This window comes from Leiobunum rupestre, chromosome 1, assembly GCF_980474605.1.
Source record: "Leiobunum rupestre chromosome 1, qqLeiRupe1.1.hap1, whole genome shotgun sequence".
Classification (NCBI taxonomy): domain Eukaryota; kingdom Metazoa; phylum Arthropoda; class Arachnida; order Opiliones; family Sclerosomatidae; genus Leiobunum; species Leiobunum rupestre.
In genome coordinates, this window is record NC_143384.1 from 23378705 (window position 1) to 23395398 (window position 16694).

Below are 16694 nucleotides of genomic sequence, written 5' to 3' on the forward strand. Positions count from 1 at the left end.
AAATTCAATTTATTAGAACGATTCTATTGGCAATTGAACAGGTTTTCGGTTGAATGGGATTCTATTAATAATAATAATAAATAAATAATAAATTATATTTATTAGAACGATTCAATTGGCAATTGAACATGTTTTCGGTTGAATGGGATTCTATTAATAATAATAATAATAAATAAATAAATAATAAATTCAATTTATTAGAACGATTCAATTGGCAATTGAACATGTTTCCGGTTGAATGGGATTCTATTAAATAGTATATAACCAAAATTACTATTTGTAAATTTCTGGGTTGCCGATTTTTATTTTTTTTTTTTCAAAATCGCATATTTATTGATATTTTTAATTTAACGTTTTATGCCCATTGAATTGGGAATAGTACCGGTAGAATGACAGTTTCAATCTGAGTTCCGCGAAACAATTTTTTCAAAATTGAGAACTCTATCATTGGTCGGTGGCGCCCTCCGCTGTTAGCGGCGGGAACTGTATCCTATGAAAATTACTTTTTCCAATATTCCACCTTGAAAGTGATAGATGGCACCACCGTGTAATGATAGAGTGGACGGCTGAGGACGCCGACTCGAAATTTCAGAATTAGTTTCGCGAAACCACGACTCCCGAACGCGCCTAGGTAATTCTAGCGGTACTATTCCCAATTCAATGTTTATGCCTAGTTTTCTTGACAAATTGATTAATAATTTTAATTAATTTTAATTACTAAGTAAAAACTAAATTTAATTTAGTTTGTTCTGAATTTACCTACTTTCGTACATTTTCATAAAATACATTGAAGTATAATACGTTATTTAAACCTATGATTAAAAATCACTAAATCACAATCTGAATTTCTATAGTTTATTGCATAGTTTAATTTGATATGTTATCAAAATCATATTTTTCAAATTTCAATTATAATAAATTAAAAAGCTTTAACTGTTAATATATTCTAGTGTATCATAAAAAGTTGTATACGCCACTGTATCTCAACTTGTAAGTAGGCTTTTACAGCTCAAGATTCTTAGTAAAATAATTGATTCTGGAATAATAAATAAAATAATAATAATAATATGTAGATATGGCTGACAAAAAAGGGGTAACATTTGGTCTTTTCTGACGCGTGATAACGGCAACAGATGGCCAATTGCGTGCCAAAAAAAAGATCTGTGCCAGCCCGCATTGTTCCCATTCTCCTGCTGGCATCACGGTGACGTGAAAAATAATTTTTCTCGTAAGAATTATATGGTAAAATCAAATATATTTATATTATTTTTTTTTCACGAAATGTGACTCTTTATAATTTATTTTACTAATAATCTTTATCTTGAAAAACTTAATACTCCACTGTATCTCAAGTTTTACAGAAGGGCTGAAAACTAACTGCAATCAAAGCGGGAGCGTGTGAAATATGCTAAAATGCTTCAAGTCAAACTTATTGTAAAAAATAATATAGACTTACAATAACAGATAAAGAAATGCAACTAAGATATCTTCGCAACAATAAACCAAATACTTAAAAGGCTTAAAGAACTATAAAAAAAGTTCAACCCTATCATAAAGGATGTTGAACTGCGATTAAATGCAGCTGATAAATAAAATGAAGTCTACGAAATGACTGTCTAGAGCTTTTGTACCCGCTTCAAAGAGAAGAGTGTTTATTATGGGTTTGAGATTCAAATTCCTTCACTTTTCCTTGACCTTTTTAAGGCCACAAGTAGACAATTTTTAAATCTATATTTTATTTTTATCAGAAGTTAACAAATTTACTTTTATTTTAATATGAAAGTTACTCTTAAGGTTATTACAACATTTAAAAATGTCCTAATAATATTACCGACAAAAAAAATTACGTACTTGGGCCGACTCGGCGCCAATTTAGAAAAATTGGCCCCCCTTCGACTCGGCACCAATTTTGAAAAATTCCCTCCCTTTGACTCGGCACCAATTTTGAAAAATTCCCTCCCTTTGACTCGGCGCCAATTTTGAAAAATCCCCCCCCCCTTTCGACTCGGCGCCAATTTTTAAAAATTCCCCCCCCTTTCGACTCGGCGCCAATTTTTAAAAATTCCCCCCCCTTTCGACTCTGCGCCAATTTAGAAAAAATTTCCCCCCCCCCTTTCGACTCTGCGCCAATTTAGAAAAAATTTCCCCCCCCTTTCGACTCTGCGCCAATTTAGAAAAAATTTCCCCCTTCGACTCGGTGCCAATTTAGAAAAAATTCCCCCTTCGACTCGGTGCCAATTTAGAAACATTCCCCCCTTCGACTCGGTGCCAATTTAGAAAAATTCCCCCTTCGACTCGATGCCAATTTGGAAAAATTTCCCCTTCGACTCGATGCCAATTTGGAAAAATTTCCCCTTCGACTCGGTGCCAATTTGGAAAAATTTCCCCTTCGACTCGGTGCCAATTTGGAAAAATTTCCCCTTCGACTCGGTGCCAATTTGGAAAAATTTCCCCTTCGACTCGGTGCCAATTTGGAAAAATTTCCCCTTCGACTCGGTGCCAATTTGGAAAAATTTCCCCTTCGACTCGGTGCCAATTTAGAAAAAATTTCCCCTTCGACTCGGTGCCAATTTAGAAAAAATTTCCCCTTCGACTCGGTGCCAATTTAGAAAAAATTTCCCCTTCGACTCGGTGCCAATTTAGAAAAAATTTCCCCTTCGACTCGGTGCCAATTTAGAAAAAATTTCCCCTTCGACTCGGTGCCAATTTAGAAAAAATTTCCCCTTCGACTCGGCGCCAATTTAGAAAAAATTTCCCCTTCGACTCGGCGCCAATTTAGAAAAAATTTCCCCTTCGACTCGGCGCCAATTTAGAAAAAATTTCCCCTTCGACTCGGCGCCAATTTAGAAAAAATTTCCCCTTCGACTCGGCGCCAATTTAGAAAAAATTTCCCCTTCGACTCGGCGCCAATTTAGAAAAAATTTCCCCCCTTCGACTCGGCGCCAATTTAGAAAAAATTTCCCCCCTTCGACTCGGCGCCAATTTAGAAAAAATTTCCCCCCTTCGACTCGGCGCCAATTTAGAAAAAATTTCCCCCCTTCGACTCGGCGCCAATTTAGAAAAAATTTCCCCCCTTCGACTCGGCGCCAATTTAGAAAAAATTTCCCCCCTTCGACTCGGCGCCAATTTAGAAAAAATTTCCCCCCTTCGACTCGGCGCCAATTTAGAAAAAATTTCCCCCCTTCGACTCGGCGCCAATTTAGAAAAAATTTCCCCCCTTCGACTCGGCGCCAATTTAGAAAAAATTTCCCCCCTTCGACTCGGCGCCAATTTAGAAAAAATTTCCCCCCTTCGACTCGGCGCCAATTTAGAAAAAATTTCCCCCCTTCGACTCGGCGCCAATTTAGAAAAAATTTCCCCCCTTCGACTCGGCGCCAATTTAGAAAAAATTTCCCCCCTTCGACTCGGCGCCAATTTAGAAAAAATTTCCCCCCTTCGACTCGGCGCCAATTTAGAAAAAATTTCCCCCCTTCGACTCGGCGCCAATTTAGAAAAAATTTCCCCCCTTCGACTCGGCGCCAATTTAGAAAAAATTTCCCCCCTTCGACTCGGCGCCAATTTAGAAAAAATTTCCCCCCTTCGACTCGGCGCCAATTTAGAAAAAATTTCCCCCCTTCGACTCGGCGCCAATTTAGAAAAAAATTTCCCCCCTTCGACTCGGCGCCAATTTAGAAAAAATTTCCCCCCTTCGACTCGGCGCCAATTTTGAAAAAATTTCCCCCCTTCGACTCGGCGCCAATTTAGAAAAAATTTCCCCCCTTCGACTCGGCGCCAATTTAGAAAAAATTTCCCCCCTTCGACTCGGCGCCAATTTAGAAAAAATTTCCCCCCTTCGACTCGGCGCCAATTTAGAAAAAATTTCCCCCCTTCGACTCGGCGCCAATTTAGAAAAAATTTCCCCCCTTCGACTCGGCGCCAATTTAGAAAAAATTTCCCCCCTTCGACTCGGCGCCAATTTAGAAAAAATTTCCCCCCTTCGACTCGGCGCCAATTTAGAAAAAATTTCCCCCCTTCGACTCGGCGCCAATTTAGAAAAAATTTCCCCCTTCGACTCGGCGCCAATTTAGAAAAACTTTCCCCCCTTCGACTCGGCGCCAATTTAGAAAAAATTTCCCCCCTTCGACTCGGCGCCAATTTAGAAAAAATTTCCCCCCTTCGACTCGGTGCCAATTTAGAAAAAATTTCCCCCTTCGACTCGGCGCCAATTTAGAAAAAATTTCCCCCCTTCGACTCGGCGCCAATTTAGAAAAAATTTCCCCCTTCGACTCGGTGCCAATTTAGAAAAAATTTCCCCCCTTCGACTCGGTGCCAATTTTGAAAAATTTCCCCCCTTCGACTCGGTGCCAATTTAGAAAAAATTTCCCCCCTTCGACTCGGCGCCAATTTAGAAAAAATTTCCCCCCTTCGACTCGGCGCCAATTTAGAAAAAATTTCCCCCCTTCGACTCGGCGCCAATTTAGAAAAAATTTCCCCCCTTCGACTCGGTGCCAATTTAGAAAAAATTTCCCCCCTTCGACTCGGTGCCAATTTTGAAAAATTCCCCCTTTGACTCGGAGACCCTTTTCTAAATTCTCCGACTTTTTCCCTAACCCGTGGCCGCCCTATTATTGTAGAAGCGCAACTCACCTGTTGTTCAGGTACTTTGTAATCCAACGCCAGTTTTTCCCGTAACTCCTTCATGGAGCACTGCGAATCCATGGCAATTCCCAATTTGATCTAATTAAAAGGGAATTAACAAATTAGTTTTCTGGCTTATAGAAACGAGTGGCTCGGTTTTGGTCGGAAGCGAATGTAGGTTAGAAAAGTTACGGTTAATCTCCCTCGAGCATTGTTGATAGGGAAGGCTTAGCTCACGTATGACCAAGTGTTAAATTTGGGAATTAATTTTACGAGAGGAAAGCTAGGTGGGTGGAGTCTGTTGTGTTTCGTCGGATGAAGATTTTATGGGCGTTGAAAATGTATCTCTATTTACAAGCGAGAAAAATTTGATGATTTCCGTAATTAGTGAATATTACTTTCTTTTGTTGTGCTGAATTAGTGGCGGTGTTGTTTTAAATTACTTAAACGTGGTTGACAGGGTACATTTTTTTCTCGTGGGGTGAATGCTCTTTATTACGCAACTGGCATTTCCTTAATTTTGGTATAAGAGAAAACACAAGTTAAGTAAAAGAATAAAAACCTTTACGTTTCAGGCTGAGTGTTGCCATATTATGGGAATTTTTGGGGTTCGTTTTGGCTCTGTGGGAAAAACGTAATTATTTTTTCAAAAACGTTGATTTTGTGGAAATTTTCATGTCTGCGGGTATTTATCCAATGTTTTTTTTATGTGTGTATTTTCGTGAATCTTGTTTTTAATAAGGTAATTATTGCATATTGGTATACTTGGACTCGAATCAGCTTGAATATTAATATTTTTTTGTACACTGCTTTCTGGCATTATTGGATCACTTAGCGGATTTACAAAGGCCGTACATTTCAAGATTTCGTTCAAAAGATTTCACTAGATGTTCTATGACACGTAAAAATAGTTATTTAATTTTCAAAAGACCGTGAATTTATAGGAAAATAGGTGAAAATAAATGAATTTATAGGAAGGCATTAAATATAGGAAGTCTGGTCACCCTGTCCAAATAAAAATCAATACTTTCAATTTCGTATAAAAGGGTAAAACGTGTTTAGTTATGTTTAAGCCGGAAAAAAATCATTTATGTAAGTTTAACCTTTAAGATAATATTGTAGTCCAAATAGGAAAATCAATTTAATCTAAACCTGTATAAAATATCGCTTAGTTAAGCCTAATCTGGAAATTATCTTAGCGTTTACTCCAAATTTAAATCAACCCTTACAGTTTATACTAAATCGGAAAGTTTTTAGTTAAATGAAAGTTTAAACTGGAAAATACATTTTCGTTTAGTCCAAATAGAAATCAACCCTTTTAGTTCAGTTTAGTCTCAACCGATCAATATAATGTTCAGTTTAGTCTCAACCGATCAATATAATGTTCAGTTTAGTCTCAACCGATAAATATAATGTTCAGTTTAGTCTCAACCGATAAATATAATGTTCAGTTTAGTCTAAACCGATAAATATAATGTTCAGTTTAGTCTAAACCGATAAATATAATGTTCAGTTTAGTCTAAACCGATAAATATAATGTTCAGTTTAGTCTAAACCGATAAATATAATGTTCAGTTTAGTCTAAACCGATAAATATAATGTTCAGTTTAGTCTAAACCGATAAATATAATGTTCAGTTTAGTCTAAACCGATAAATAAAATGTTTAGTTTAGTCTAAACTGATAAACATTGTGTTCAGTTTAGTCTAAACCGATAAATAAAATGTTTAGTTTAGTCTAAACTGATAAAAATTGTGTTTAGTTTAATCTAAACTGGAAAATATATTTTCGTTTAGTCCAAATAGAAATCAACCCTTTCAGTTTAGACTAAAATGGACAGTTAAGTGAACTTTAAATGAAAAATCAACCAATTTAATTTAAACGAAAAAATATCTTTTAGTTAAGTCTAAACGAGAAAACGTTTAGATGGAAAAAATCAGCTAGAGCCTGCGATTAACAAGTGGTTTTATGGAAGAAAACTTACAATGTTAGTGTGGGGCGAAATTCAGAATTTCATAAACTATTATAATTACTACATATTCGACGATTACATTTACCAGGACCCTCACTCAAACCTTATTATAGATAAAATAGGATTATATTTCTAAAAATATAGGATTTTATAGGACTATTTGTTCAAAGTTAAAGGATTTTATAGGACTATTTGTTCAAAGTTAAAGGATTTTATAGGACTATTTGTTCAAAGTTAAAGGATTTTATAGGACTATTTGTTCAAAGTTAAAGGATTTTATAGGACTATTTGTTCAAAGTTAAAGGATTTTATAGGACTATTTGTTCAAAGTTAAAGGATTTTATAGGACTATTTGTTCAAAGTTAAAGGATTTTATAGGACTATATATGCTATTTCATTTACTATATGCATTTAAAAACAAAATATATATTTAGTTAAATAAATCTTTGAGTTTCACTTAAAAACTAGAAACGAAAATATACTAGTAGCTAACAATGTTAACCATAAAAAAAGTATAGACTAGAATGACTTTGCTATAGGAATTTATCCTATAGCTAAATCTAGCAATTTAACTGAGTGGCGGGATTTGAAATGGGCAAAATATCAAAATTAGGGGATTTTATAGGACTTTTTGGGGATTTTGCTAAAAATATAGGATGGTAAAGGACATTTTATAGGAATTATAGGACCACTGGAGGCCCTGCGGAAATTCGCGCTCAATTTAATCTGCAAATTGCTAGATGAACACTTTTTATAGTCTCCTAAGATATTTGTTATAAACTTCTGATAAAACTGATCCTTTGAAAATTAGTCTTAATGGTAAAAGAAACTTAGGACTATCGATGGGAAATTTGACCACGAAAAAATCTTATTTCCAATCGATTTTATTGCAGCTAACAACATTAACATTCAGAACGCATATTAATTCACGTGAGAGTGAAATTACTCGGTATTGAGGAAATATTTTCAAAAATAAAACACATTAGCCCCACCATAGAAAAACTACGCCTACTTAACATTTCATAACCCATATAAAACCGATAAACTCTTAAATTTGCTTTTAAGTACCAAATTTCGCCATTCTCGAGGAGTCAAGGTCGAAAAACAAGGCAACGGTAGAAAATAAATTTTCGCTATTCGAATGTACAAGTGCAGTAATTTTTATTCAAAATATTCAAGAAAATAAAAGCATTCAATCTTTGACTAAATCGTTAAAAAAACAAGATACTGGGAATTTTAATATTTGTCAGAATAGCATGACCTTAAGCCAACACCCAATGCAAATGTGTTTTTTACTTCTAGAAACTTTTACCAGGAAGGGGCCTAGAAATAGTCCTAACCTGTTATATTATACCATATACTATTCCAAACGGCGTCTTAAAACGATATATCGACCTTGAAATAGTAACGAAATTTAACAGGAAATGTCTCGAGAATAGTTCTTATTTCCGAAGATAGATGGCGATAGCGTTTCTATCGCGCCCGCTATCACGATAAAAGATTTTTCATTTTTCGTCTTTTCCCTCCGAGCAGTTTACGTCCAATTTCGAGGTACAGTTTCGCCGGAAGTTAATGTAAAAAGTTAACAGTGGTATAGCTAAGGACGTAAAGTAGAATCTGTGAATATTTTGAGCCGTTTTGAGGGCGTTTTAGTAGTTTAAAAGAATTCAATACCGTTAGTTTAGTTTTTTTACGCTATTAGATCCCATATTTAAGGCCTTAGGTATAATTACGGGGATAATTACAAATAATTATATTTCCAAACCATAATTCAAAATCGAAATTACAGAACAAAGAAACAAATGGAATAAATACATCATTAAATTGGGGCAAAAAAAACAGGCTATTAAAACCCCAAAAACCAGTTTCGTAACTTCCATTCCCCTCGGTTTTTAAATGATAATAGCAGAAAATGAAACGTGTATACCTGTACCCACGTCTACTTCCTGTGTTTTCGAAGCAGGTAATCCAATAAACGGTTTTAGGCCTAAAGCCAGCCATTTTTACGACCCTTTAGATTAAAATACCTCCCATCGCGAGCCGAAAGGTCGTAAATTAATTATTCAAAAACGCTGCCGTAATCAAACTAAAGGCTATTGTAAATATCCGTTGAAAAGTTAACGTGAAATATGGCGCCACAGGTGTGTGTGTGTGTGTGTGTAGTGGAACCAATGACGTTGTATTGAATTTACATAAAAGTTATTTGAACTTTGAGCAGTGACAGATCATAAATATTTAGGATGGGACACGCATTAGACCCGAGTTTTTATTTATTGAATAATTTGGTCTATAATTTATGCTTCCCGTTGAAAGTAGATAATGCAATTAAAGTTGACGTAAATTTTAAGCTAGAATCTTTCGAACAATTAAATTTAACATCCACTATAGATTTAACATCCACTATAGATTTTTTTTAAGAGTAACATATTACCTAATTACATATTTTGACACCAGGTGATGACGTCACGAGGAATTAAGGATTTTCTAGTGCGCGTGCAAATAGCGCGTGCTACGATTATACTAATAAAGCTCTGCCTTGTGACGTATGAGATACATTTTTATATTTATATTTTTGTTCAATAGATGTTTCTGACGTCACAAGCCTACGAGTGCGCGCTACAATCGCGATTAATATAACTTTTGTTGTGCGCGTGCAAATCGCACGTGCGAAGAATATACTATGAAAAGCCGTGATTTGTGACGTAAGAGCAACATGTTTAATTTTTTTACTTTTTATTCTTTTTATTTTATAGAAACATCTACAGTTTCTACACCAGTTACGTTACAAAAAAACTTTAGCAGACGATTTTAAGGATGATTGAATGGAGTATATTGTAAATAGTAAATACGTCTGCTACAACTGATTTTTAACCGTAACTAGCGCCGGTTAAATGTGAAATTACGTGATCCGCAATAAATATGAAATTTAATAGTATAAAAAACCAAAAGTCACATAAACCTAGTTTCGAGTGCCTAGGCCTACTAATACAATGAAAAGAAAATAAAGCTTTTCTAAAACATAAACCCCGAAAGAAATCAACAAAGAATTCACCTACATCAACCTTTATTGTGTTTATGCACCATATAATTCAGAGCCTCGATTATGATATGCTCGAAGAAATAGACCTAGAGTAACGCTGCACTCGCGAAATAACCAGTTTAAGAAGCCACTGGCGGACTGAACTACGGCTTACGAGGAAATGAAAAGTGAAAATTTCTTCCTCGAGTCAAATCTTTCCTCGTATTTTTTTTAATGATTTATATAAGGTACTTTACGTCTTTTTTCTAATATTCTAAAGGTTTTAAAGCGTTTACGTTAAATATAAATGCAAGCCTAGGCTTAGTGGGTGAAATATTCGTAGAAAGTCAATGAGGAAGTCTTTGGGATAATAAAGAATTTTGCTATGATGCAGCGTTGTCATACGTACTGTAATTATGGTAAAAATACCATAATTTTGCATCATATTATAAATTATACTATTATTTTGAGAGCGTACTATATAGTACCAAAATGTATCATATTTCCAACCTATTGTACTAAAATGGTACTATTTTTATATTTACATACATAAAATCGTCGCATGCAGGGGCGTAGGAACGTTCTAGAAGTTGGAGGGGGCAAAGTGAAACCAAAAGGGGTCTGCATTAGTACGTTTTTATACTATATACATTGGCGGGAAAAGACTGAAATTTAAACACATTTGAGGTTCTATAAGCTTTATACGCTTTTAAAATGATAATTTGAGCCTTGCGAAGATTTCGACTGACCAAAAAGTTGGAGGGGGCAATAACATTAGTTGCCCCTCCCAGTAAAATTCTAGGGAGGGACATTGCCCCCCTTGCCCCCCCCCCTGGTTCCTACGCCCCTGGTCGCATGAATGCAAAAACCACGTAACTTTATACTTATTAAAAGTATAGTTAAAGTTACGTAGTTTTTGCTTTCAGGCGACCAAATATTAAGTCCACGTTCAAGTGTTGCCAGATCACTCGATAGTCGATACCATAAAAATCGGAATTTCTAATCGGCGCGCGCGGCAAAATTTCCAAAATCGTTCTAGTTGGTTATTTGATTTCTATGGTCGAGAGTCGATACTGACTATATCCACTCCCCATAATAAAACGAAACACGAGAACAGTTATCTGCGTGTTTTGCAACAAACACTTTAAATTAAAAGTAATTAATACTATTTTATATTGGTACCATAATTTCTATTGTTGTACTATAATTTTTTACCCTTTGTAAAATAATTCGGTCAGAAAAATGATGAGCGCAGTCATTTGGCTAGGAGCTTGTGTGGGGTGTTGTGTTTGTTGCTCCTAGGTTTTGGGGACTAGACGCAAAACCTAAAAAGGCATTGTCTAAAACCTTTTAAGCGGTTCAACGACTGGTCAAAACTCTTAAATTCAAAGAAACTTATCATTTAAACGCCCAATTAACTGGATCAAAAAACGGGTCTTCGCAATCGTAAATCATTCGAGGCAACCAAACAATATTATAAAAGATATTGTCAAAAAGTCTTATAAAAATATCCTGTGATTTTCATGGCTTGTTCTCCAGCTAATAACTTATTAAGCTATTGTCTTATTTCGTAAAGTTTCGTAACATTTTTCGCTAAAAAGTTCCGCATGACTAACCAACAAAGACAAAGGACATTTTTCCCACGTTTTTTCCCCGTCTGCTAAGCCTTTGCAGTTCCTTGTTAGCGGATAGGAGTTAAGAGTCCGACGCCGATGAAAAATTACCAGCGTCGGCGTAACCTATTTCTAAAGCGCTTGACTGCGGCATGCTGACAATTTTGTTTCGGCGGCGGCGTTAAGTTAACTTAATCAGCGATAAAAATAATTAACATAACGACTAATAACTAAGGTGTGCATTTATTCTTCTAAAGAAGTTACTATACGTTACAAATAAAAACTTAAATTGTTAAAACTATGAACTCATTGGTAAAACGGAACAGCTCGTTATAAAGAGTACTATTCATTGTTGGCCAACTTCGATAAAAAATAATAGCAGCGCGCCGAGAAAAGTTCGGCGGCGGCACGCCGCAAAATACATATTTCGGCGGCGGCGCGCCGATTATTCAAATGAAAACCAGTACGCCGACGTAGGGCTCTAATAAGAGTTAAGATTATTTTTTTCACTGGCTCGAGCCTATTTTTTCTTTAATTTGAGGGTTTGGATTAGCTTAAGTTTTTCCTTTAATTTGCGTCCTTGGCATATTTTTTTTATCGTTGGAACTTGTAGCTAAATTTCGTATAATTTTGACTATTTCTGTTAATTTTTTGTCTCGTTCAACCGTAAGTTTAGAACTGTTTTCGTTCCAGCCAATTGCGTGGCCAGGTGGAGGGGGGGGGAGTTCAAATATCCATCGGAAGAGGGCGCTAATGTCTACTGTATGTTTACACAGGATTTAGTGGTAATTTTCGTGGGAATACCTAATCTGAAAATCGAACGTTATAAATTGTAAAAGCTATTTAGAGATATATTTTTTATTAGTTGCTAGTTCCAAGCTTAATTTTAATTAATTGTTTTCTATTTAAACAGGGTTCATACAATATTTCAAAAACCATTTTCCCTGATATTTCCAGGTTTTCCAGGTGTACTTTTTAATATTTTCCAGGTGTACTTTTTAAAACAATAGGGGTCTCTAAAATGTTAAAAGCATTACTTTTACACTTTCTAATATAATATAGTCAAGATTGAACGTATGAATTCAATACTAAGTAATAATTTCAGTAATACTTAAACAAATTGCAAATAATTTGGAGTTATCATAATTATTTTCCCTGATTTCTTGGATTTTTCTGGAAAATTGTCATTTTCCCTGATATTTCTCGACTTTTTTGCTTTAAATAAATTTCACTGATATTTCCAGGTTTTCACTGATTTCCATGTTTGTATGAACCCTGTTAAAACTTAATGTAGTTATCTTTGTTGCTATTTAGAGCCCAATTTGGTTTCGTTTGTTGCTATTTAGAGCCTAATTTGGTTTCGTTTGTCGCTATTTAGAGCCTAATTTGGTTTCGTTTGTCGCTATTTAGAGCCTAATTTGGTTTCGTTTGTCGCTATTTAGGGCCTAATTTGGTTTCGTTTGTCGCTATTTAGGGCCTAATTTGGTTTCGTTTGTCGCTATTTAGAGCCTAATTTGGTTTGAGTTATTCTCGTTATTGATTACTTTGTTTGAGATAGTTGAAGCCTAATTTCGAAATTATTACCACAATCACACTAGACTTAACTTTAACTAGGGTTTGAATGTGGGTTTTCCCCAATAAAATGGTAAATATCTTAATAATGAAACCTAGTTTGGAGACACAGTGTGATCGTGGCTATAAGTAGGTGGTTACGGTGATCTCTCACCTCCTTGAATCCGGTCTGCGAAGGCAGAATGAGGTTGACGAAAAAAGGCCTGGTCTGCAAGTTGGGGATGGGAAGAGAAATGCACAGGTACGGGTCGAAGGTGTTGCTCTTCTTCATGCAACCGGGACAGGTCAGCGAAGAACGGAACTGCGCCTGGAACAGGTCTTGGACGAAGCTGTTGTTGCAGCGACGGTAATTGGACAGCACCTCGGCGGCCAGATCCACGTCCAATCTGCCATGGCCACTCTGAACGAGACAAAAAAAGACATTGAATTTTAATCATTGCGCTCTTTGCGTAATAATATAATAATTAAATATTCAAATGAGTAGAAAAATAAATTTTAGAGAAAATAATAGCTACACTAGAAATATATTCCTACAAACCGATAATTAGTTGGGTTTAGGTAATAGACGTTCAATAACAGACCATCTCTTTTTACGCGAAAAACGTGTGCTATGCCTAACGGAAATTTTTTTGCGTCTCGGTTAGGCCTAACTCACGATTTTCGCGTCGACCCCAAAAATCTCCGTTAGGCCTAACGCACGTTTTTGCCCTTTTGAAAACCGGGCTTTGCAAGGGGTACGTTCTAATAACGCAAATATAGGGGGGGGGGGGGAATCTGTTTTAACTTGATGATTGCTTGTCGTAGGAAGTTACTGAACGGTGTTATTTCTAGTCAGCGCTGTTTTTGAAGATGGCGGCTATAAATGTTACAGGGCCCGAAAATCAGAGGAAGTGAAAAATATTATTTTCAATAATTAATGAGTTGGTAAATGACGAAATTGTTGATGACAATATTCTTTATTGTTGCAACGATCAGTCTTTTATTAAAAAAGCGAAAACGGCCATTGCAGTAGCTGAGGCATTTCAATTAAATGAGATGCCTTTGTCCAAACCAGTAGAATTGATGATTAAAACTACAGTTGCATAATTTTAACTCCTCCGCCAGCTAAATTGTAAACACAGCGCGTTTGACGTCAAGACGTCAAAAAAAACCTTCTCTCCGAGATGGTTTTTTATGAGCATCCGATGCCCATCATGACGTCAAATCGGAAACGCGACTAATTGGTACAGTTACAAAATGTTGGCAATCGATTACTAACCGATGTTTTTGATGAGCGTTATCGAGCGTACTCAAGGACCATATAAAGAGTAGCTTGCACGTCGTTTTATAGTTTATTATGGCCATAATTGGTTGTATGGGCAAAAACGAGACACCTCAAATTTGTGACATCATTTATTTATAACTAGTTACACGTCAATAACCAATTCCCAACAACCACATTTTACATTTATGTGATACCATTGCGAGGCTCTATTTCATTATAACTAGATGTCAATAACCAATTCCCAACCACCACATTTATGTGATACCATTGCGAGGCTCTATTTCATTATAACTAGACGTCAATAACCAATTCCCAACCACGACATTTATGTGATACCATTGCGAGGCTCTATTTCATTATAACTAGACGTCAATAACCAATTCCCAACCACGACATTTATGTGATACCATTGCGAGGCTCTATTTCATTATAACTAGACGTCAATAACCAATTCCCAACCACGACATTTATGTGATACCATTGCGAGGCTCTATTTCATTATAACTAGACGTCAATAACCAATTCCCAACCACGACATTTATGTGATACCATTGCGAGGCTCTATTTCATTATAACTAGACGTCAATAACCAATTCCCAACCACGACATTTATGTGATACCATTGCGAGGCTCTATTTCATTATAACTAGACGTCAATAACCAATTCCCACCCACGACATTTATGTGATACCATTGCGAGGCTCTATTTCATTATACTAGACGTCAATAACCAATTCCCAACCACGACATTTATGTGATACCATTGCGGGGCTCTTAATTCATTATAACTAACATTTCGTTGTAACTACACTACAAAGATTTACTATTTTTATAACTACAGCCCAGTGCCGAAAAAGACACTATTGAATCGGAAAAAAAACGGAGGGAAAAACAGAAATAAGTTTGTAAGTCTCGCCAGAGACCGACAAATTTCCTCTTAGAAAACGCCATTGACAATATCTTCCCGCATAGCAAACACTTCCTAACGCTATTGAGAGCCCTGTTGGCTGTACTTACGAAACCCAAACCCGGAGAGCACAGTATTCTTTACAATATACCATTCCTTTACAACAACAACAACAACAACAATACCCATGCCCAAAAAAATAAATAAAATAAACCTTGGCAAATAATGTCCGGGTCAACAGTACAACAACTGGGAAATCCAGGGAGCCCTCAAAGCCCCTTTTATTAGATTTAACTTCTTTTTTCGAGTTTCGTACGCTCCGGCGGCCACCTATGTCCGCCGCAGAAATGGCAACAAAGGCCCACACTAGCGACTTTGGCCCTGCCTACCGTCGAAGGTGACGCTACTGGAGTTACTTTTCGAGTAATTACATTCCCGTTACGTGAACCATGTCAAATAACGACGCCCGAGCTTATTCTATATGGCCGAGGCTTAAGGGCCATCTGGGCGACTACGTTGTACCCTATAAGCCTTGGCCTTACAAACAACGTCGCTATGATAAAGGCCCAGCATGTTTGCTATTAATAACAAGAATGCATTGCGGTGTGAGCTGCACGCCCCTTAGCCTTTCATCGCGTAATCTTTCCCACTTCCTGTCAGTAAGGGGGCAAGACACTCCAGTACAAAATCAGGCTCTCTCTCCGTGTAGGCGGGGCATATATTGCGGGAATCATGAAATTAGAGGTTATAGTTACGCCTACACATTATCCGCTAACCCGAATGCATTCTTGTTATTATATATTGATGGGAAATAAGTTCCCGCGCACGCATATTCCGTTAGTTAATCATAAAAAATGCATTTCCGGCCAGGAAACCGGAAGTAGTTGAATTACTATCGACAAAAAATAGGAAAGAATTGCGTTACTTTAGGTTATTATATTCTTTTTATGGAAATGTTTTATTTCGAAGCGTTTTGGATATTAATGTAGAATCGAAACGGATGGCCGTATTAAGTTATTGTTACAAAAAAAAAGAATATCATTGTAAGCAGATACGATCGTTTTGGTTGCATTGTATTCAAAGGAAGTTAAATTTCTATTCCGCTACCGCAATTGCGTGCCTTCAATTTAAGGTTTGCTTGTTTAAAGTTATTCGAATTCTCCGTACATTCACAAAATAAATCCCATTATGGATGGTCAAATTTGGTTATTGTGTTTAATATATACACTAAGTATCGAATCTGGCAGCTTTATCTTCCAAAGTGTAGTATCGAAATACAGTCGCCACACGTTTAAGACAAGTACTACAACTTAATCTTCTAAAGTGTAGTATCGAATTATAGTCGGCACGTTTAAGACTGGTACTACAGCTTGATCTTCCAAAATGTAGTATTGAATCTGGTGGCTAGGTTTAAAACTAGTAATACAGCTTGATCTTCCATAGTGTTGTACCGAATCTAGTCGCCACACGTTTAAGACAAGTACTACAGCTTAATCTTCCAAAGTGTAGTACCGAATTATAGTCGGCACGTTTAAAGGCCGACTACATAAATCTTCGGTTTACTCTGTCTTCACTGGAAGTAGGCTTACTGCAATACACGTGTGCCATGCAGTCAGCCTACTTCCAGTGAAAGAAAGAATAAACCGAAGATTTATGTAGTCGGCCTTTAAGACTAACTACATCTTGATCTCCCAAAGTGTAGTATCGAATCTAGTGGCCACGTTTAAAACT

The 16694-nt window shown here is 36.4% G+C and overlaps 1 protein-coding gene across 1 annotated transcript in view; it reads right to left on the minus strand.

Moving 5' to 3' along the window:
• The window catches only part of LOC149961880 (ubiquitin carboxyl-terminal hydrolase 31-like), a 47472-nt gene that overhangs the window by 7532 nt on the left and 23246 nt on the right, over positions 1–16694 (minus strand). The window contains exons 2-3 of the mRNA XM_090177111.1: positions 12947–13192; positions 4627–4716 (exon numbers count right to left, since the gene is read on the minus strand). Of these exons, the coding sequence (XP_090033237.1) occupies positions 4627–4716; positions 12947–13192 (336 nt within the window). The remainder of the gene's footprint in view (positions 1–4626; positions 4717–12946; positions 13193–16694) is intronic.